General features: G+C 38.3%; 1 protein-coding gene across 5 annotated transcripts; it reads right to left on the bottom strand.

Moving 5' to 3' along the window:
* Positions 1 to 1,633: 1,633 nt before the first annotated feature.
* Positions 1,634 to 22,210, bottom strand: rab5ab (RAB5A, member RAS oncogene family, b). 5 transcript variants are annotated; one of them, XR_015510344.1, is made up of 7 exons: positions 22,023 to 22,210; positions 19,711 to 19,927; positions 15,431 to 15,582; positions 14,034 to 14,156; positions 13,774 to 13,867; positions 6,524 to 8,851; positions 1,634 to 6,481 (listed from the first exon to the last, which is right to left on the bottom strand). XR_015510344.1 is itself a non-coding variant. In XM_087285431.1 (6 exons), the coding sequence occupies exons 2-6, from the start codon at positions 19,874 to 19,876 to the stop codon at positions 8,736 to 8,738; spliced, it is 651 nt and encodes a 216-aa protein (XP_087141557.1). In that variant the 5' UTR covers positions 19,877 to 19,927; positions 22,023 to 22,210; the 3' UTR covers positions 4,549 to 8,735.
* Positions 22,211 to 22,972: the final 762 nt, after the last annotated feature.

Here is a 22,972-nt window from a genome sequence, read left to right as displayed (position 1 = left end):
CTCTATTGATAATGCCTTTTTATAGTCACGGTGTGCGTGCTTAACTCTGAGTTGGTCTACGCAAAGTTGATTGACCCAGCTCAGATCAGCTATTCTGAAACCGAAAACTCAGAGTTTTTAATCTCTCGGTAAATCAACTCAGAGTTCAAGTTTAAACTCCGAGTTGTTTGAACCTCCTTACTGAAACAGGCCCCAGGTCCTCTCACTCATGTTGCTTCTCTCTGTCTTGACTGTCTGTTGCCAAACACAGAGCGGAGGAGCTCTTGGCTCCGCCCCAAGTGTGCCGCAAGCCTGCGTTTGAGTGAAGGTCTCGGCCGTTAGATCGCCCCCTGGGGGCTGGCTGCAGTACAAGTCATAAAGCCCGCCTCCTCCGTGTTATTGAAGGAGACTTGAGCCCAAATAAAAAAAATTATTACACTTGCAATAAAATTTCCCGAAAGATGGTTCTGGTCGATTAAGGCACTGTTTATTGTGCTGACATAGGTGCAGATCTTCATTTTTGCAAACAGTTTGTTTTTAGCAGTAATTTAATGCTGGGCGTGTCATCGTGATTGACAGCTGTGATTGACAGTTTCTCAAAGCGCGGCGTCTGAGCTTCGGCAGAAGACTGAAGTGTTATTATTTGATTTCTGTGTTATTTTACCATGACAAAATGAGTTCAGCAGTAAACTATAGTTTCTGACATACATGATCCTGGTGGAACACTGTTTATTCGCTAAGTTCAGGGCTTTTTTCGGGCTTTATTAGTTTGCTGATACACGCCTAGCCACCCAGATAGCAAAACACAGTTCCGGCTAGATTCTCGCCTGGCGGAGACTTACCCCTCAGAGCTCAGACTGACTACCTCTGCTGGACCTACTCCGGATGCCTGGACTCACTACCCGATTCCAGCCCGAGTCAATCGAGCCAGATGCGGCGGCCGAGCGAGCCGGCGATGCCGCATGCGAGCCGGAATCAGCCCGCGACGCCGCGAGTAGGTTATGCGCTGCGGTCCGGAGCTGGCGCGATTGAATATATAAAACCCTCATATTTGTTAACGTTATTACATCCATTTGTGTTGATATGACATGCTGAGAAGTTCGGGGGGCGTGGTTGATTTTACATAAAGCGTTTGGTTGGAAGCTCGACTCCGCTCATTTTCGCGGCTCCTCCTCTGGCTCCATCAGACAGTCCTTCTGCGCATGTCAAGGCTCCAATTTCAGCAGTCTTTTGCGACAGTTTGTGCCCGTCAAGCAGGCGTTTTGCCCTCAAGGCGTTCAATGGAAAAAAGGGCTGTCGCGTCGTCCATATTTTTTTACAGTCATTGCTCCGCCCCCTTGTTAGGTTTGCCGGGAAGTCAAAACTAATTTTCATGTGAAGCAACATGGCCCTAAAACAGCAACTTGTGTACCCCTTGTGTTTCTTGCACCCCCCCCCCCCCCCCCCAAATAACACTTTTTAAAATATTATAATAAACGAATCTGAACTGTGTTTTCAACTGAACCTAAACTGGCAAACTCAGAAAAAACATAATAAATCATAAAAAAGGGGGTAAACTATGTGCCCTTGAAAATTTGACTTTGACAGGTGAAACCTGCAGAAACACTATACATAGACAAACATACACGCCTGAATCATGCATTCACACCGTGTATTTAATACAATTCACCCCCTTTATTGGAAATATACTAGAACCTGGACATTTAAAAATCGATCAGTCTCTCAGCGTTAATGCATTTTACACCGCTGTTTGGTTTATTGAACGTCAGCCGGCCACAGCTACCCGTGTACTTCAGGAGTGTTAGAAAGTCCACCATAGTCCATGATGATGAAACAGGCAGCCACACTTTTCAAACCAGAAAAAGAAATGCAACTCAATTGTCCAATTCATCCGATTTTTAGAAATAAAACCATTTTAAGAGAAGGTACAAGACAGACCACTGACTAAATGTCAAGTTCATTTGTTAATAACACTACATACATTTTAAAAGACCACCATTTAAACATGATTCTCCGTGTGTGAATAAAAAGAAACTTCAAACTGGTAGTAGGATTTATGAGAGGCTGTACAGTGTGCAAAAAAATGACCGTCCGTCATGGCAGGCAAAATCGAAACAATGCAGACCGAAACACTTTTAAGATCTCCGTCATTGAAGCAAAGGCCCTCAGAGTCTTTTAATCTCGTTGGACGACACGAATCAGCCTGCAAACACACGCCTTTAGTCCTCAGTAAATTTGACAACACAAAACTGCACTGCATCACTGACGGTGACACAGTTTGCTCATGACATCCAGTAAGATTACAATAATAATAAAAAGCAGGGAAAGATTCCTGGACATGTTCGAGATGCTGAAGTTACATTACCGTGTTAAAGAGATTTAAATTGATCATCACCAGGACCACACCGAATCTGTGCAGAGTTCAAAAATGCCTTGATTTTAATATTGCATATTTATCAAATACTTCAGACTAGGGCTGGGCGATTTGGCAAAAATCTCAATTATTTTCCATATTGATAACTATATATTTCGATATAAGTTGTTAATGCTTCCAGATTTAAAAGAGTCAACGATGATTAAAGCCACAAAAATTTGAGCGTCCATTAAAGGGCACAACATTTTCGGTCAATACATTTTCGGTGGCAGAAATTTCAGTACATTTCTAATATCAGCACACTCATTGTTGCACATTTCTGCTGTCTGATTGGCTCTTAGATCAATATAGCGTATAAATATCCAGAGCTTATCATGTTATTGACATAAGTTATTGCGATTCGATATAATATCGTTCATCAGCCCAGCCCTACTTTAGGTTAGTTTTATCATGTGCACAGCCACCGATAATCGAAATAATAATAATAAAAACAAACATTTCAATGTTTAAATCCTCAGAATTCAGTAGGTTTTGCCACATAAAATGCAGATTCCTGTACAAGATTAAAATGCTTACATTTATTTCCCCTTGCATATATGTTTCCTCTTAAATAATGTTAAATACTGTGGCTAATTGATCATATGCACAGCTACCAAGAAGGTTTCAATCTTCAAAACTCGGAAGATTTTGCCCTGTAAGATGCACAGATTCCATATGGACCTGACGTTAAGTGTATAACATAATACAGAGATGAGAAAAGAGCCCCAATTAACGAATAATAGAATATTAATCCATACAGCAGGGTGTTTTACTGACTGCCTTTCTTAATTTGTTCTTTATCCCCAAAGCCAGTTTTCAAGCCATTCGTAAGTTCCCCGTCAATCAGCTGGATGACTTTTTTTACACTGTAAAAACGTGATTAAAAAAAAAAAAAGTGAGTAAACCTGTTCCTCTTAAAGCAGGGGTGTCCAATCTCAGTCCTGGAGGTCCGGTTTCGAGCAAAGTTTTGTTCCAACCTCAATCAGATGCACCCAGTCTAGCTAATCAAGCTCTTCCTAGGCTTTCTAGAAACATCTTGCAGGTGTGTTAAGGCCAGCTGGAGTTAAAATCAGCAGGACACCAGCCCTCCAGGATTGAGTTTGGACACTCGTGTCTCAAAGCTACAAGTTGATTTCAGTTATAAAGAAGTCACTGTAAAAAGTGAATAGTTGCTAGTTAATAGTTTAAGTTTACTTAAATTGAGTAACCTTGTTGCCTTATGATTATTAAGTAAACAAACTAAATGTAATGTCTCTTATTTATCAGGGGTCGACACAGCGGAATGAACCGCCAACTTATCCGGCACATGTTTCACGCAGCGGATGCCCTTCCAGCCACAACCCAGTACTGTGAAACACCCATACACTCTCATGTACAGAAACGCCAAGTGGCCTAGCTGGGACTCAAACCAGCAACCTTCTTGCTGTGAAGCGACAGTGCTAACCACTGAGCCACCGTGCAGAGTATGTGCATAATTATAAGTTTTAAGAGTTCCCACTTAGATAATGATTGACTATTTTAGCAGGTTTGGCATGCTGTCCCATGAGAGAACCCTGAGCTCGGAGACCAAGGCTCTCGTCTGGTCAATAAGCATTAAGAGGGATACGTGATCAGGTAGTTCTTGATAACTTCCCAAGAATAGGCCGCCAACTGTGCAAATGTGTACATAATAGCTGCTTGAGGCTAACTTTTGTTACATGTCTTTAGACTGTGGGAGGAAACCGAAGTACCCAGGGAAAACCCACGCAGGCACGGGAAGAACATGCAAACTCTGCGGAGGAAGTGTCGACTGGCTCAGCTAGTGTTTGAACCAACTACCCTCTTGCTGTGGGGCAACAGTGCTAGCCACTGAGCCACCGCGTCGCTCGATCTTAGAACTGAGGAGGAGGAGGGGGGGGGGGTCTTCCAAAACGAAGATGAGGAATGAGGTTCAGGCGGGATATTTATATGTAAATTTGGAATGATCCGATTGGCTAGTGATAAGGACACAAGTAAAATCCACTTTTTGCTTTTTAAGGCACCGGGTTTACTCACTTTAAGTTAAGTAACTAGTTGCTTTTTACAGTGTAGTAAAATTCTAATCTGGAACTGTTAAGTTGACTTCATTTTTATAATTATGCAGAGTTAATTTACTTAATCATTTTAAGGCAATGGGCTTTCTCTTTTTTTTTTTTTTTTTTTTTAAGCGATATTTCACCCAATTATGAAATTTCTGTCATTATTTATTTAACCTTTATGTTTCTCTCTGCTGAACACCAAAGAAGATATTTTGAAGAACGCTGAAAACCTGTAACCATTGACTTCCAAAGTATGTTCTCTAGTTTAAAAGTCGATGGTTACAGGTTTTCAGCATTCTTCAGAATATCAAATTTATGTTTAACAGAAACGACTCACAAATGTTTAGAACCACCAAGTGATTTTTAACCCTTTGATAAACAAGTTATAAAACAGATATAGAAAAAATAAACTTAAGACGGGTCAATTTGGACTCATGTAGTGCATCAAAGGGTTAAACAGTGAGTCAATTACATTTTTTAAAAGCAAAAGTTCAACCAGAAATGAAAATTCTGTCGTTATTTACTCAAACTCTGTTTCTTTCTTCTTCTAAACACCAAAGAGGATATCCTGAAGAAAGCTGAACATCCCTAACTATTGAGTTCCATAGGATTTTTGTCATAAAAAGTCAATGGTTACAGGTTTTCAGCATTCTTCAAATTATCTTCTTTGATGTTCAGCAGAAACTAAAAGTAACTCACAGATGTTTTTATCTTAAGGGTGATTTTTAATAGTGAGTTGAATTTATGTTTTTGGTGAACTATCCCTTTAAGTAAAGTCAACTAATCGCTGTAGAGGCATCATGTTTACTCACGTTTTTTAAAGTAAATTCAACTTATCACTCAGCAGAGGTGCCCATACTCAGTCCTAGAGGGTTGGTGTCCTGCATAGTTTAGTTCCAGCTTTCTTCATCACACCTGCCTGGATGTTTCTAGTATACATAGTTACAGCTTGATCAGCTGGTTCAGGTGTTTAACCAGGGTTAGAACTAAAATATGCAAGACATCGGCTCTCCAGGACTGAGTTTGGGTACCCCCATTTTAGAGTGGTAGATGCTTCTGAAGGCCTAATTTCTTCAGGAAAATCAGAGGTTTGTGGCTTATCGAGGTAACAGCAGGTGCGCAGAGGAATGATTAACTCAAATAAGAAACTACTGCATTCAAACCACAGCTTCAGACTGGCTGCTGATGGAGCATGTGGGGGATTTTTTTTTCTTGAGAAGTTTTACTCTTTCTCTATCAGTTCAGAATGAGACAGTGCAAAAACAAAAATGATTTCCTATTAGACTTTTTGTCTTGTTTATATTCCAAATATCCCACAATTCCCAAATCAAGCATTTTATAGACAAGCAAAAAATATTTTTGTTTTCAGAAACGTCCAAATTAAGTGTTTTTCCTTAAAAGGTCACGAAACATATATGACTGTCAACATCTCAAAAAATGTGTGTCCATTTCTGCTTTTAAACACTATTAGGACACGTGTATCTCACAAAAAGTGAAAATTGGCTGTTTTCGCGTTATTTCAAGCAAATTATTTCGGTTTAAAATGAATTTTTGTAGCTGCGTCACGGTGATTAAATCCTTACGTGAATTCCAGCGTGGAGACTGGCTGTGTGTACCAGCGAGTACATCGTGACGTCTCTGAGTGTGCTGCATTAATTCATGAGAAAGACTTGGTTCAAACCAATGTGTATGAGGTGCAACTTCGAAGCTATCATGCATATCAATGAAGTTTTTACCCGTTACAGAGTTCAGACGGCAGAGAGATGCTACGTTGTGTTGCCGAAACAAGTGGAAGATAAATTGTTTGAAGACACGGGTCGTCAGTGTTGTGTTTATAAATGTGCTGCAACGAAGGTTTTGTTTTCATTTCCCGCTATGAGAGCACAGCTGGACTCACAAGAGGATTACACTGACACGCGACAGTGTTTGTTAAGAACATTTTTACACAAGAGCTTTTCGCTAGAGATCTGCGCGGGACTAAATTTTGAATCCCGCTCCCGCCCGCACCCGCCAGGTTTTAGCCCGAACCCGACTGTCCCGCTTGTATTAAGAATTTATTGTCCCGCTGCCCGACCCGCCCCCGCTTGTATTAAGAATTTATTGTCCCGCTGCCCGACCCGCCCCGTTTTCTGCCCGCCGCGCCTGATCCCGCTAAAGAGCGGGGGAGACCAAAACCGAAAATCCCCCAGCGCGCGCGCGCACTAACACACACACAAGCACCAAGCAGACACACAGGCGTTTGCTGTTACATCAACTCAAAGGCTTGTAATACCTTGTATCAAGTACCAATGTAATACCAAAAGGTTTTATATAAAGGTATATAAATACTGAGTCGCGCCAGCTCCGGGCCGCAGCGCACATTACTCTCGGGCCGATTCCGGCACGGATGTGGCAGCGTTGGCTCGCTTACGGCCGCCGCATCTGGCCCGATTGATTCGGGCCGGAATCGGGCAGTGAGTCCACAAGCATCCAGAGTCCGGCAGCCGGAGCCGGGCTGAGTGATAAGTCTCCGGCAGGCGAGAATCTAGCCGGAACTGGCCCGAGTGTATTTTGCTATCTGGGAAAGCTTTCTCTCTCTCTCTCATTCACACACGCGCACTAACATACACACACACAAGCACCAAGCACTCACACAGGCAAAGCTCGCTCTCTCGCTCTCTCATTCGCATAGCAATATCCGCGATATTGCTAGACAGCCCGCTCCCGTCCCAAATTAAACCCATTACCGACCGCTCCCGCGATTTATTCGGAAATGCAGACCTCTACTTTTCGCATCTGGAAATGGTGAAATTAGATTTGCCGCTCATCTTCATTTAAAAAAAAAGACACAGTTCCAGTTAGTGTTGATTGACCTGTCTCTACGGATTTGGTAAGTGAGCGATCAGTGTCGTTTGTATACTCAGAGGCAAAGTAAGTTCGCATCGTCGTCAGCAGTACTCTGTTTTTATAGATATATCTTAATCAAAATGATTTAGTTACTAAGTTTACAGTACGTTAATATCAATACAATTTTATCAACTGGAAGGTCTGCTGTAAATGCTGCTATGCGAATGTAAACATGTAAACACCGCAATCAACTTATTACCGTCGTGACAGTTATACTGCGCATTTTGTGACAGGATAGTCTAAACACATGCACTCGGTAGGTAGCATCAGAAAGCTGCTTGTAAGTTACAGAGAAATGCAGAGTTGTTTTTTCTCCTATACAACGTGCGGTATCAAATTCGATTAAAACTACACTCTTCCAGCAGTTCCTCACAACCTATATCTTGTTTTTCATGGGGGACATGCATGAAATGTTCCTGAATGAAAGTGAAAGTGCCAAACTGCAGTTAAAGTCCACAAATTAATAATTTGGCAAATAATTCGATTATATATGTTCATTCTCCACTGCACGGCGATAATTTTGCCTATGATAATCAGCGTGTGCCCAAACGGAAACTCACTTTTATGCAAACCCTTCCCTCTTTACCTCCCCCGACTCACCCACTTTCCTATCTTTTTTAAAACTAGAGGTGTGAAAACACCCTACTGAGACGGTGGGGGTTTCATGGCCCTTTAAAACAATGAAAATAATCTGCCAACGGAGGAAGCAAAATAATCTAGTTTTCACTTTGAAATGGGCTTACTCCATTGGCAGAATTTTTTCATTGTTGTAAGGAAAAACTCACTTAAATTTGACACATCATTTCTGAAAACAAAGACAATATTTTTTGCTTTCTGAAAAATGCTTCTTGATTTAGGAATTTTTAGATATTTGGACTACTAAGTAACAAATGTTTTTTTTTTTTTTGCAATGTAAACAGGCCCAGACAAAATCTGCATGTAGATTTCCACGTAATTGTTATGCAAGTTTATTAAACAAGTTGGCTACAGTCAATTAGGAACAGCTTATTTGAAACCCCTTTTGCAGAAAAGCATTGCAGACTGTGCCTGGGGCCTGATCATAAGGTATTAAATGCATACAAACACACTCAATCAATCTATATCAATCTCTCTCTCTCTCTCTCTCTCTACATATATCAATCTCTCTCTCATTCTCTCATCTGTTTTTGTTCTCCTGCTGAATTAAGTTAAAATGAGTAGCTTTTGTAGTGATACATGCATCCGGTAGACTGCTGATTTACATATTCTTCTTTAAAAATGAAAAGTAAAAAAAAAAAGAAAGTATTAGAAACACAGCTATACAGAGTCTTTAGCTAATCCGAGGAGGAGGAGCGAGGTTTTGGAAGGAGGAGCCCCATGTCCAGATGTGATGCGGTTGGTTAGGAGGTGAGGAGCGTGGTTTAGGTGCTACAGCAGGGGCCTTTGGCGGGCTGTGCTGTTTCTGTTAGATCCACTCCTCTGTTGCGGGCTGTGTTGGCACCTGCGGGCTGGGGCTCGTTCTTCGGGAGCTTCTTTGCTAAGGTGCAGAGACAGACATGGAAGTGTTTAGTAAATAAGAGGAGCGATCTTTTATTAGGTTTGCAAGTGTGCATAAGAGTTTGATCTCCAAATGATGTACAGTTATTAGCCCTCCTGAATTAACAGCCTAATTTCTGTTCAACAGATTATTTTTCAACACATTTCTAAAGATAACAGTTTTAACTAGAAAAGTAAAGTTCGTAGACAAACTTTGTAGTGGCTTAAGAAAGCCTAGCCTGAAAGTTTGAAGTCGTTTTTACAAAGTTTGAAACAGTCGGCATAAATAGAGAAGTACATGTGTGTTAGCTTTCCCAGAGATGGGTTGCGGCTGGAAGGGCATCCGCTGCGTAAAAACTTGCTGCATAAGTTGGCGGTTCATTCCACTGTGGCGACCCAGAATTAATAAGGACTAAGCCGACAAGAAAATGAATGAATAAATGTGTGTTAGCATGTTTCTTGTATGGATAGTGCGATTTGGAAAACAGCCACTAGGTGGTGCGGCAGCCATTTTGGAATTAAAATTCCATTAGAACAACAGCATATTATAAGTCTGTAAAATAAACTATTAAAAGGGCTGGTGATTGTGATAGTAAGTGTTGTATTGGCGTCTTTCAGGTTGTATCTCAGCGTTAATGTGCTTTTTAAATAAATAAAAAACAAAGCAGCTTCTTGCCATCGCGACAGCAATAAGATCCAATGGACAGCCGCAGATCGCTTTCACTTCGAAATGGCAGAATCTGGGGCTGTTGCAATGGAACCTTCTACTGAGTGTCGCCTCTTGGTCATTCTAAGCTCTGGTGTAGATTAAAAAAAAAAAAGTACACAACTGAATTGTAATCGAAAAGCAACAAATCACTTTCATCTGTTTCTTTTTGACGATGTACAAAACAACTGTGAGTGTATTGTTTTGATTTATCCTTATAATGTCCTTGATTGATTAATGTAATCCCTGTATTTGTTTATTTATGAAATTTATCTGTATTTTATAATTTCGTTCATTTCTGAAACATCTGAATCTTGAGTTTTGGATGTTTTGTGTAGCCAATGTGGAAAACCCTGTACACCATACATCTGTATGTTAATTTGGAAACTAATAAAAACTAAATAAAAAAAAAGTTATTGAAAAAAATTAAAACTGCTTTTTATTCTAGCCTAAAATAAAACAAAAAAGGCTTTCTCCAGAAGAAAAAATATAGAAAATACTGTAAAAAAAGCCTTGCTTTGTTAAAAAATCATTTGTGAAATGCAAACAATTTCGGAGGAGGGCTAATCATTTTGACTTCAACTGTACTTGCCAGAACCAAAACCAGATATTCCAGGTAGAAAGTTCACAGTTGGGCCCCGAGGGCTCACGCTTAGATTTTTTAGCATTTTGTTTGTTTGAGTGGCATAGATGTGGATCAAAGGTAACGTCTATGATAATATGTAATTGGTAACTCGATGATGTGTGATCTGACATTATGAAGCATGCTGTTCACACAAAAACTGCATCTTGAATCCTTAATTATGAGCCAATTAGACTGCAGTTAAACTAACGCTATATTTGAAGATGTAAACCTAAAAATAACCAATTATGTTTTATTTATTTCTTTATTTATAGTTAGTTATTATACTTATTTACATCTAGCATCTGAAGGGCTTTACTTTGAGAAAACACCTCGGTCCTGGAGGGCCGGTGTCCTGCAAAGTTTAGTTCCAACCCCAATCAGACACACCTGGGCTAGCTAATCAAGCCTTTACTAGGCTTTCTAGAAACATCCCTGCAGGTGTGTTGAGGCAAGTTGGAGCTGAAATCTGCAGGGCAACAGCCCTCCAGGACTGTGTTTGGGCAGCCCTGTTTTAGAACGTCCAATTCAGTTGCCTATGGAGGAAATAACTAGGAATAAAACACAGCAGAAAACAATCAAACTACTTACTCTACAAACAAGTGTGTTCATGACTATACAGACAAAGCAGAATAATACAATATTAAATTATCAGTTTGCAACAGCAGAACGAGCTGTTTTTAACGTCTAAAAATAAATGGAAGTGAATAGCCGCGTTTCCACTATCGCGCCTAAAGCGAGCGAGCCAAGGCCAGTGGCGTTTCCACTGTCACTTCCGGGGCCTAATCGGGCCAAAGCGGGGCTTTCTTGGGGCCAGTGGCTGGCCTTTTTTGGCCCGCCGAATACCTTGGGCCAAAGAGGGCCAGCCAGGACTTCGGGGCGGAGTGAAAGGAGAGGCGGGCACATTTTTCCGATCGCACACGAGTACATGCGCCAAACACATAAACAAACAAATAAATAAATAAGGGAAAGAAAACATCTGGAACAAATTATAGGCTGGGGTCTTTTTTGCATATGATCGCCCTTATGTTTCTCTTTTAAATGTAAGGCTGTTGCATAAAATGATCTTTCTTTGCTGCATTTTGATGTTTCAATAACGCATAATAATCTTTACACCATATTAAAGACACAGCAGACAGTAAAGGTTTTCAAGAGGTTTTGTCAAGTTTAATAAGTGTGTTTTTGCGCGTTTAGATGTCTGTGTATGTGTGTGAGACCGAGGAAAAGAGCGCTCCATTCATAGCTCTGTTGATGCCGCGAGCGGCTTTTTTCTTTTATTTTTATTGTTTTAATTCATTTTGGTGATAATACACTATATGAATACAACAGTAAGACATTAAACTTTACAAATTTCATGTCCACTTTTGTAGGCTCAAAACAATAGTGTCATATCTAGATAAAATAGCCTAAGCTATATTTAAATAATGTAAAGAATTACAAATATCAGATAGGCCTATAATAAAATCACATTAAATAAATAAACCAATATAAAACTAACAAAAGCTATAGCTATAACAATTAGGTACTATATCAAACTGTTTCAAATTTATTGGGATGCATGTTAGGCAGATTCTGTCTAGAGGATGTTATAAAATACATTTTATATCAAGTTATTAACGGAGAATTTTATATATGTGGTGTTATATTATGGATGTGTGCGCTCCCTGCGCTGGGTCCCTCCGTTGGTGGCAAGACCACTGGATTTCAATGCAAATAGTCGGTCATCGAGTAAATTAATATGATGAATGAAAACACACAGGCATGTGCGTATAGACATGCGTTGTACTGCTGTACAGTAACGTGTCATTTGTTTGTTTTGGTTGTCCTAATTTTAATAGTTTCGTGATGATGTGCTTTATCTGCATGATTCTCGCTGAAGTGGGCGGTTTGAGTGACAATCGATTCAGGGGATGGTCAGGGGGCGGGGTTTGCATGACGCGCTGCGAGCTACTAGCCCCACAGTGGAAACGTGACATGATTTCGGCCTCACTGCTCAACCTCTCGGGCGATTGGCCCGGCCTGGCCCGATTTAAGCCCTGGCTCGCACTGGCCTAATAGTGGAAATGCGGCTAATGACACTTGAAGTCTCGAGCCAGACAGATTTAAATGGCTTTGCCCACTCGCAAAGAATAAGGTCAATAGATCAGGGGTCGGCAACCTTTGCAACCAAAAGGGGCATTTTGGTCATTCTCCCTTCAAATAAAATTTGCCCGGAGACCATTTAAATGAATATAACACAATGTAATGTAATTAAGATGTATTTAAATGCCTGACACTGTGACTTCTATTATAGTTTTGGCCTTACAGTGTTTAATTACATGACATTGTTTAATTGACTTTTACCCATGAACTATAGCATTTTCTCATTTAAATTAACCAAAAATAAAGCAATATTTACCAAAATAATATTTATTCTGCATTTCTGAAATTTATGAACTGTAATAAAGAAATTATAAAGAAAAATGCTGTGGTTCAAAGCTTCTATTGAAGTGCAAACAGAAATGAAGGTCTATTTGAGTCTTGTAGACATTCCCAACAAGTGTCTTCACAGAGGGAAAAAAAAACAGATTTTAATAACGACGTAGCAACAGTGTTAATCAGTTTGAGCGTTAACAGCTGTTCAAGGGAGTTATAAATATTATCAAACAGAAATATACACTCACTTTATTAGGTACACCTTACAAGTACCGGGTTGGACCCCTATTGCCTTCAGAACTGCCCTTAATCCTTCGTTGCATGGATTTAACAAGGTGCTGGAAATATTCCTCAGAGATTTTGCTCCATATTGACATGATAGCATCACGCAGTTGCTGCACATTTGTTTGCTGCATCCATGATGTGAATCTCCCGTTCCAACACATCCCAAAGATGCTCTATTGGATTGAGTTCTGGTGACTGTGGAGGCCATTTGAGTACAGTAAACTCATTATCATGTTCAAGTAACCAGAGATAAGTTGTGCTTTATGACATGGCGTGCTATCCTGTTGGAAGTAGCCATTAGAAGATGGGTTCACAGTGGTCATCAAGGGATGGACATGGTCAGCAACAATACTCGGGTAAGCTGTGGCGTTGAACCAATGCTCATTTGGTACTAATGGGCCAAAAGTGTGCCAAGCAAATATCCCCCACACCATTACACCACCACCACCAGCATGAACAGTTGATACAAGGCAGGATGGATCCATGCTTTCATGTTGTTGACTCCCAATTCTGACCCTACCATTCTAATGTTGCAACAGAAATCCTCTTTTATCCCCATTCTGATGCTCGGTTTGAACTGCAGCATATTGTCTTGACCATGTCTTCATGCATTAAGTTGCTGCTATGTGATTGGCTGATTAGAATTTTGTGTTAACAAGCAGTTGGACAGTGTACCTAATAAAGTGGCCGGTGAGTGTATACATGAGGCATAAAACCCAAGAGGCACACAATGATTTAAAACTTATCATCCGCAGCAAAAAAGTGTTTATCAGGGGGGCAGAGCACTGTTAATATATCCATTTAGAATGAATAACACAGTAATTCTTATTGGCCTGGTCAACAGTATATAACTATTTGTCAAAAAAGTAGCCAGTTATTCTGGTTGACAACTTACCGATCGCCATAAAAATCTCACTGACGTTCATTGAAGTCTTTGCCGACGTTTCCATAAAGAGCAAACTGTTGTCATCTGCATATGATTGCGCATCCTGTGTCCGACAGAAAACAAGTGAGGGTTTGAAACTGGAAACAGACAGTTTGTACGCGTCTGAAAGTCTGCGCGGCATGCTTGTTTGTTTCTAAACAGTTCCGCATCTCATTTGTAAAGCCAACAGGAAGCGTCTGCTCCTCTGTGGCTGTTCAAACACCACTAACCTGAAAGTCCAACGCTCTCTTGTTGGCAAGGTCTGCCTTGTTCCCAGCCAAAGCTATTACAATATTTGGACTGGCTTGTCTTTGAAGCTCTTTCACCCAGTTTTTCGCACGTGCAAATGATTCCTAAAAAAAAAAAAAAAAAAAAAAGGACAGGGGGAGAGGGGGGGGGGGTAACACATGCATTTAAAGTTACAAAAACTTGTTTTTATCATTTAAGAAATTGCCAAAATTCGTTCTTTCCTATCTTTTGATGATGCCAAGAAATGAATTCATGCTTTTATTTTCTCGCTTTGATTATTGCAATGCTATTTATACTGGTTTACCTAAGGGTTCTATAATGAAGTTGCAACTGATACAAAATGCAGCAGCCAGAGTTTTAATGAAATTGAAGAAACGAGAGCCCATCACACGCGTATTAATAGAATTACACTGGTTACCTGTGCACCAAAAAATAGATTTTAAGAATCTTTTATTGGTTTATAAAGCACTTCACAACATGACACCTTCCTATATTTCCGACTGTTTATCAAAATATAATCCAAACTGTTTGCTGCGCTCTTCTATCGCTGGGCTTTTAGAATTTTACTCCGTAAACCTGATGCGATCTGGCGACACTTCTGTTAGCCATAATGCTCTAAAAATTTGGAACTGTCTCCCTCTTAAAGTGAAAGAATCTCCTAGTATTCATTATTTTAAAAAGCGTGTTAAGACACATCTTTTTAAATTTGCGTATGAATGCACAAGCTTTTAAGGTGTATGCATTTTATCTACATTGTTCTAGGTTTATGTGTGTATGTATGGTGTGTGCTTGCAGATGTATATAGTATATATTGTATATATTTTGTGTACATGAATGCTTTTATCTGAGCATATGTGACAAGTTTATGTGGTCTATTTTAATGCTTTTTTGTTGTTGTTTGTGAGGCACTTTGAGTTGCATGTATGTTGGAAAAGTGCTATACAAAAAAATATTATTATTATTATTATTATTATTATTATTATCTGTATTCGAAGCTTTCTTGTTTGTGCTTAATGTTGTCATTTACATGTTTTTCATAATTATGTTTTTCTGTGATGAGTCCACTTATTATGCTAGCAGTAATTTAGCTAGGAAAACAAATTTCACCCTTTTGTTGACCTGTTGATATATTAAATGGAATGTTTTTTTTTTATTTGTCTATGTTAACACCATTTACTTATGTTAAACATTTGATGCAATTTGTAGTCATTCACTCACAGGGAGGCAGAAAGGACTTTAGAAAGACTCATTTTTACAGGTTAGTTTAAATAAAAATGGCTTGTATGAGGACATTTGTAGTCATTTTACAGTCTTAAAAGATTAAGAAAAAGTACTTGTTGTAAAAAGTGCAGACTGAATGAAGCACGCCAGGACTCACTTCATTTGTGATGTCATACACCACTATGGCCGCCTGTGCTCCTCTGTAATACATTGGGGCCAGACTGTGGTAGCGCTCCTGGCCAGCTGTATCCCAGATCTCAAACTTCACCGTTGTGTCATCCAGACATAATGTTTGAGTCAAGAAGGCGGCTAATGGAGACAGACAGACATGCATTAGATTATAGGGCTACTCCATTTTGGGGAAAAAATCACGATTATTTTGGTCATAATTGAAATCACGATTATTCAAAACCATTACTGTTAAAGTCAAAATTATTAGCGCTCCTGAGAATTTTTTAAAAAATAAATATTTCCCAAATGATGTTTAACAGAGCAAGGAATTTTAACAATATTTCCCCTTATATTTTTTCTTCTAGAGGAAGGCTTTTTTATTTTTATTTTGGCTAGAATAAAAGCAGGTTTAAAAATTTTGAAACCCATTTTAAAGTCTAAAATATTAGCCCCCTTAAGCAATATATTTTTTTGATTGTCTGCAGAAGAAACTACTGTAATACAATGACCTGCCTAATAACACTAATTAAGCCTTTAAATCACACTTTGAATCTGAATGCTTGCATTTTGAAAAAATATCTAGTCAAATATTATGTGCTCTCATCATGACAAAGATAAATTAGATCAGTTATTATAAAAGTGTTATTAAAGCTATTATGTTAAGAAATCTTCTTTCCATTAAACAGAAATTGGGGGGAAAAGGGTTGCTAATATTCAGGAGGGCTAATAATTCAGACTTCAACTGAGTTATTTTCCACCCTGCAAAGGAAAGAGAAATTAAAACAATAGAATAAAATATAAAACAAACTGTGCTTAAAGCATCTTCACTTTAAGAAACACTTTAGCTACAAAAGTTCTTCAGTCAAGAGCAGAGGCATGTTCTCCATTTGTTGTTTGATTAATAATCAGAAAAACAGGCGGCAGAAGGATTATAGCGCGCTGTCTCTTTAATAGTTTAGAGAATCTCAACTCGTTTGTTTATTACACAAATGATGGTTGACATGAATCAGACAGAATCATGCGGTCTTTCGCACTTTTAAGAGCAACACGTGTACAACTGGAAAGGGGGCGGTAAATGATGCAATAATCGTTTATCTCGATTAATGATTTTTCATAATCGTTGGAAGGCATAATCGAAATTGAATTTTCGATTAATTGCACAGCCCTATTAGATTATATACAGACAGCATCTGGTAACTGCTTATAATTAAATCTGGGCTGTGTGAAATGTAATATTTATAATCTTCAGAGTTGGGTGTAACGCGTTCCACAGTAAAGTGTTACTGTTTTTTAAGGGCGTACTTACACTATGTGCAGTTGCCTTGAACCGGGACGAAGCACGTTTGTCCCCCCCCTCCCGTCTCCCCTGACGGCCCACACTCACATTGCACTGGCGCCTGAGCATGCTTACGTCATCGATGATGCGCTGTTCAGTGAGAAGTGATCTCGCTCAGCACTGTGGAGATTTCTTTAGTTGTATCGTTTTAGTCGTTTAGGATGCAGTGACACCCTTAAATATTTTGCCGAATAGATCAGCCACTTTTGACGCTAATAAACAATCATAAAGTCATCGTGCTGCAGGAGCAGCTGTCATGCAGTGAGGGGTTTGCGTCTTTAAAAAAAACTGTGACAGTTTGCATTCATTGAACAGTAAGGACCATCTTTAACAACAAGCGAGAACCATCCATAACAACGAGCGAGTCAAATTTCTCTCTTCTTCTTTCTAAACTTCTGTCAGAAGTTTAAAGTTGTGTAGCGCCATCTAATGTCAAGGAGTGGTTTTGCATACTCCTCTGCTGGACGCCAGTGAAAATCACTTGGGTTTGAATCCGGAAAAACGTCTCAAATTGCTGACGATAAACGTAAACGAAAAGCATCTCTGTGTACGAGCCTTCTGAATGTTTAATAAACACTCATAAAACAGTCCCTTAAAAGTCACGTCTCGTCTTTAGTTTCCGGCTCAGGCGCCCAAGTGAACCGCGCTCTGGCACACCTCTTCCAACCAGGCCAGGGCCAGCCAACACTTCTCAAACTATCTGGGAAACGGGCCTGGTTCGAATAGCACAGTGTGAGTACACCCCCAATTAAATTTTTGGGGAACTCAGTAATGTAACAAATTAAATTGTTTAATTTGTGTAATCTGACTAAAGTTACTAAAGTCAGAGTAATTGCATTGTAACTATTTAGAAAACAATATTTGCTTTTTGTTTTTTTTAAATCTTGTTTTTCTGCAGTGACAGTTAATGAGCATTCGCTTTTAAATTTCTGGAGAATTTGAGCTGAAATAAGTGCTGAAATAGTTGCTGACGAAAGCGGAAATCAAAAGAACTTTTGACTGCTTTTAACTCTACCAGCAACTTGTTCAAGCACAGAAAGCATTTTAAAACAATACTCGTCGAAAAGGAAGACACCGGTGCCCAAAAAAGCAGCGGTCCAACTCAATCTAAACAAGCTAAATTTAATTTTTGTGAAGGATCGGGAGTGAAGGTAACTTCTGAAAATATTAAGAGATGCATAGCTGCTTATGGGGCCGTTCACATATCTCGTCTTAGTGCACAAGTTCGTTATTTCCTTCAGGAGGTGCACAGCAATGGGCATGCGGCGTGCAATTGGCGCAACACACTCAAATATTCCAGATTTAACGTATTCCACATTTGAGCATTTACAGTTTGTCTCCACAACTGCAGATATAGTATGTTTTTCCTACTATGAATGTCAATTATTACAGGCATCCAGTTTTCAAAAGAGCAACCCAAAAAAGACAACCTTGGAACAAGTGAAGATTAAGTAAATAATGAGAGAATTTCTAGTTATTTTATCTTTAAGTCTTTTGAATTTGTCAAGCTTCTGTGTTAAACACATTGAATTGTTTTTTTCAGCGAATATTAAATTACATTGTATTTTTTTGTATGTTTTAAAAGTTACCTCATATAAAAAGTAATCAGATTACCAATAACTTTACCTTGAAGTAATTAGTTAAGTAATCAAATTACAATTCTCCAGTGGTAAACGGTAATTTGTCAGATAACTTTTAAGTAATTTACCCAAAACTAATGCTGCGTTCACACCAGACGCGGAACGCGCGGATAAATTGCGCTATTTGCGCGTAAATAGCCGCGTAAACATTTGAGTTTACTCACTTCATTTGCGCGTCGAATCCGCTTCATTCGCACGTCAAATTCACTTCAGAACAGACGCGGATTCGCATGATGGGCAGGGCTTCTGTCTGCCCGGTGACTCTAGCTTCATAGCTAAATAGCTAACATGGATTTTATTGAGAAAATAACTGTTTATGTGCTTTATGAAGGCTGAAAAACAGCGTCGATACGTTTAGGGCCGTGTCTGAGTCCACTAGATCATTTCAGAGGTGGAGCTCTGTGAGAACTCCAGCTCTGTGAGTTCATCAACTTCTCCAGAAACTTAACCTGGATGACGGAGGCTTTCAGCGGTGCTTCTGACTGAGCCCAGCCCAGTTTGATGAACTTTTTGTCGGTGTCGGCTGGAGGATTTCCCCCGATACTCCAACAACAGATGTACATCTAAATCTCGCCCCCACAAGAACAAGCTCCTGATTGGTTAACCTGGCGCGAATGTCCGGTAAAGTTCAGACTTTCGAACTCAAGCAATTCTCGCGAAATGCACATTAAACGTGCAAAACGCTCAATTCGCGCATATCGCGCTGCAGGATGCCTATTCACGCGTTTGCATTAACTTAACATGTTAATCACTCGTGCTTGACGCGCGTTCCGCATCTGGTGTGAACGCAGCATGACAATCACAATTTAAACTTCGTATGGAGACATACGAGATTATGAATGTATATTAAATATATAGAAAAAACTAAATGTAATAAACACAATGTGCATATCTGTCTAACCTATTTGTAATATCTTCTATTGTCACATTTTTTAAGGAATATCACAATTTTAACAGCAAACTTCTGTAAAACCTCTCAAATAAAGGGAATTGTTACTTTTTACTTGACAATCTTATGATTAATTAAATTGTACATTTAATTGTAATCTTATTTGCATTTTATTAAATCCAAACAATTAACAAAAAGGGCATGACTCTAAAATGAAAACTACTTGCTCTTGTAGTATTTCATAGTGCTCTGATGATATAGTTCGTACATACTTTCCTTAAGAACATTAAAGGTATCAATTAACTAAATACCGTTCCATTAAGCATTTCTTTAATAATTTTTAAAACCTTACTTTACTTCTTAAGACATGTAAACAACAGGCAATGAAGCGTTTGTCTTACCTCCTATTGTGCTTTCCTGAAACTCATGAAACTGTCCTTTTACAAAGCGCAGCACTAGACTCGACTTCCCCACAGCAGACTCTCCCAGCAGCACTAATTTGAACTGACAGATTTTGTTGCCGGTGTTCGGCCCGTTAGGTCTCGTTGCTCCACCTCTTCCTGCCATGACCCAAAACCCCAATCTCCTGTACTGAAGTCAAGACGGTCACTACCAGATCTGCACAAACAGACATTAATAATCTAGTATCAATCCTCATTTAGGAACACTACTACGTAATTTAATATATATCAGGGGTGTCTTGGTTGACTCAATACATCCTGAGGTAAACCATTTATGTACAGTGCTAAGCATATATGAGTACACCCCTCACAAATCTCTCTTTTAAATTTATATTTTCTATAGGATGATGCTTTATAATAGTTAATTTGTGCATATGCATTAGATTAGTCAGTAGTGAAGCCAAACTTGAGGCTAATCTAGCAAAAAAAATCAAAAGAACAGTCCAAATATTAGTAGTCCAAATGTATATGTTAGGAAAAAATATTAAATGCAAATTTTAAAAAGAGGAAAAATCAAGAGATACCAAAAATATATAAAGTTTTGTTTTTGCAATATTTTGCATAAATTTAAATGTTTTTTATTATTATTTCTAAAGACGTTTGATGACTAAAATATTATTTTAATAAATATATCTATTTAATAAATCTGTTTTGTTCAAATGCACCAAAATATATTATCTATATTCACTGAGAAATTTATAAAAAAAAAAAATGGGGTGTGCTTATTTATTCTGAGCACTTTATATACTGTAGACAGAAATTAATATGCCATCTTCCATATTATGTAATAAGCAAAAACATGACAAAAAGACTGGGACTGTTCAAAAGACGCAAGTTGTAGAACAAACTAAATGTAATATACGAGAGGGGTCATAGAAACAGTATCTATCTATTGTGTTGGTCATGCCATTAATTACTTGTCAATTCGGTCTCATGATTAATTCACAGACAACAGACATTGTTCAGGAACTGCCAGTCTGTTAAGCTTTAAATATCCTTTGTGCTTTGACCCAAAAAGCCAGTGACGTCTGTCTTGTGTCTATAAATGGCATCCAAATAAAAACAAAGCCATGCTGGGCACACTATAGCTTACAAAATACTAAAGAGACCATATTATGGAAGCCCCTTTATAGTACCCAAGCAAAACCACAATGGAAATAAAAATTATTAATCAATTATAATTAACTTTTTACTCCGAACTATATTTAATTAGTACTGCACAATATCCAGATAAAACAATAAGAATCGGAGACACATAAATTCATCGTTTTGCAGAATTGGTTTTCCAGCGTTTTCTTTTTCTTCCTCCTTATTTTGACTTACCTTTTTGAGCATATGTGCCAAAATAACATTTGGAATTTGGATACAAGTTTTTTTTCTTTCAGATTTGGCTGCATATTTTAAATACTTTATGAAAGAAATAATAAATAGTAAGTAGAATACAAAACTGTGAGGAGTTGTTCGGGTATTCTGTGCATAAACAAATTCTGTGATAAGCACTTACAATGTACACTATTGAAACAACACACTATTCAAACTCAGCCCTCTTTAGTCTCTTTGCTTCAATAGTTAACTAACTCCCAAAGTCTACTCGACATAATATGCTATAAATATACTTTATATATAACCCTGTTTACATCTGATGTGAGATAAAAAGTATGAGGCAGAGTGACAGTGCAAAACACACGTCATATCCATGATCAATCAGCACGTATGATAGTTTATAACCCATTCAAACTAAAAAGCGATGCATTGTCATTTATTTGCACGTAATATTAGATTTATTAGTAGATGATCCAATAAAATGAACATGGCTGATAAAATTACAATTTTTTTCTTAAAAGTTAGCTTAATCTCCTCAAAACAAACAGTATGTTTTAAAGGCTGATTTTGTGTTTACAGAACAAATCTGTGGGTATCTTCCACTTCTGACAGAGGGTAAAATAAATGCACCGCCACTTAATTATTCAAATGGAAAATGTATTTAGTGTCATATGAAGCTCGAGCTACATGTTAGCTTGTGATGCTAACTGTGCTAATTATATTAAATGTTCCGCTGTTGTTGTCTGTAATACACACATGTAAACACACACTCAGCTCAGTGACAATCGTGTTCCGATCGTCTCAGTGACACTTTAACCGGTCTGTCAGAAGACTCAGATGCTCCGGTTCAAATGGTTACGGAAAGCTAATGGTGCTAACGTTAATGCTAAGAAAAAAACAGGCCGCGCGCTCTGCGCGCACACACAAACCTGAGCGTGACACCATGTAGAATAAACCATTACAAATCAAGAAACACATAAATAGCTGAAAAACAATGTGGTTTACTTTAATAACAACATCGCTAAATCTATATAACGGTAAAAATGTTTAAAGCCCAAAGAATCGTACCTTCCTCTAGGTTCCTCCCAACTTCCCCTTTTGCGTCAAAACTGATGATGACGGATCGAATGACTGGATCTGACGTCAGACGCGTTGAACAGAAATCGTCCAATCAGAACATTCTGATGTATTTTTTTGTTTGTTTTCATAACACAGTGGATTATAATTTTGTGTACCTATTTTGTTAGTTTATTATTATTATTATTATTATTATTATTATTATTATTATTATTATTATTATTATTGTATTATTATTATTATAAATGTATATTATTATACATAGTCTCCACTTCACTTCCTAATCTGCAATTGCCTCTTTGAATATCACACTAACTGTACAAAAAAAAAAAAAAAAAAAAAAAATACTACTAACACTTCCCTTCTTAGACTTTATAGACCTGAAACTTGCCTTTAGTACTTATTCATTGTTGCTCTTAGTTGTGTAAATTGCTTCCTTGTCCTCATTTGTAAGTCGCTTTGGATAAAAGCGTCTGCTAAATGACTAAATGTAAATGTAAATGTAATATAAAATGTATGAATCGTTTAACTTTTGAAAGTCATTCAAGTCGTGCAGCAGTACTTATATCTGTATCTGTTCTGTTTATTACGCTTTTGAAACACAATTTATTAAAGCACTATAGAAAACTTAAAACCAAGAATATATTTGTATATATTTCCCCCCAGTTAAAAGCACATTTGAAGCTTATACTTTAGTTGTATGAAGATAACAGATATAACAGTTAAATGTTTATATGGTAAATTGTTTTTAGACTTGTATTCTGACAGGACGTCTGACGGCTTCATTATAAGTACTGTGACG

This window comes from Danio rerio, chromosome 16 (genome assembly GCF_052040795.2).
Source record: "Danio rerio strain M-AB ecotype USA chromosome 16, GRCz13ab, whole genome shotgun sequence".
Classification (NCBI taxonomy): domain Eukaryota; kingdom Metazoa; phylum Chordata; class Actinopteri; order Cypriniformes; family Danionidae; genus Danio; species Danio rerio.
The sequence above is the reverse complement of the archived record's forward strand: the minus strand, read 5'-3'. Positions and strand labels throughout refer to the sequence as shown.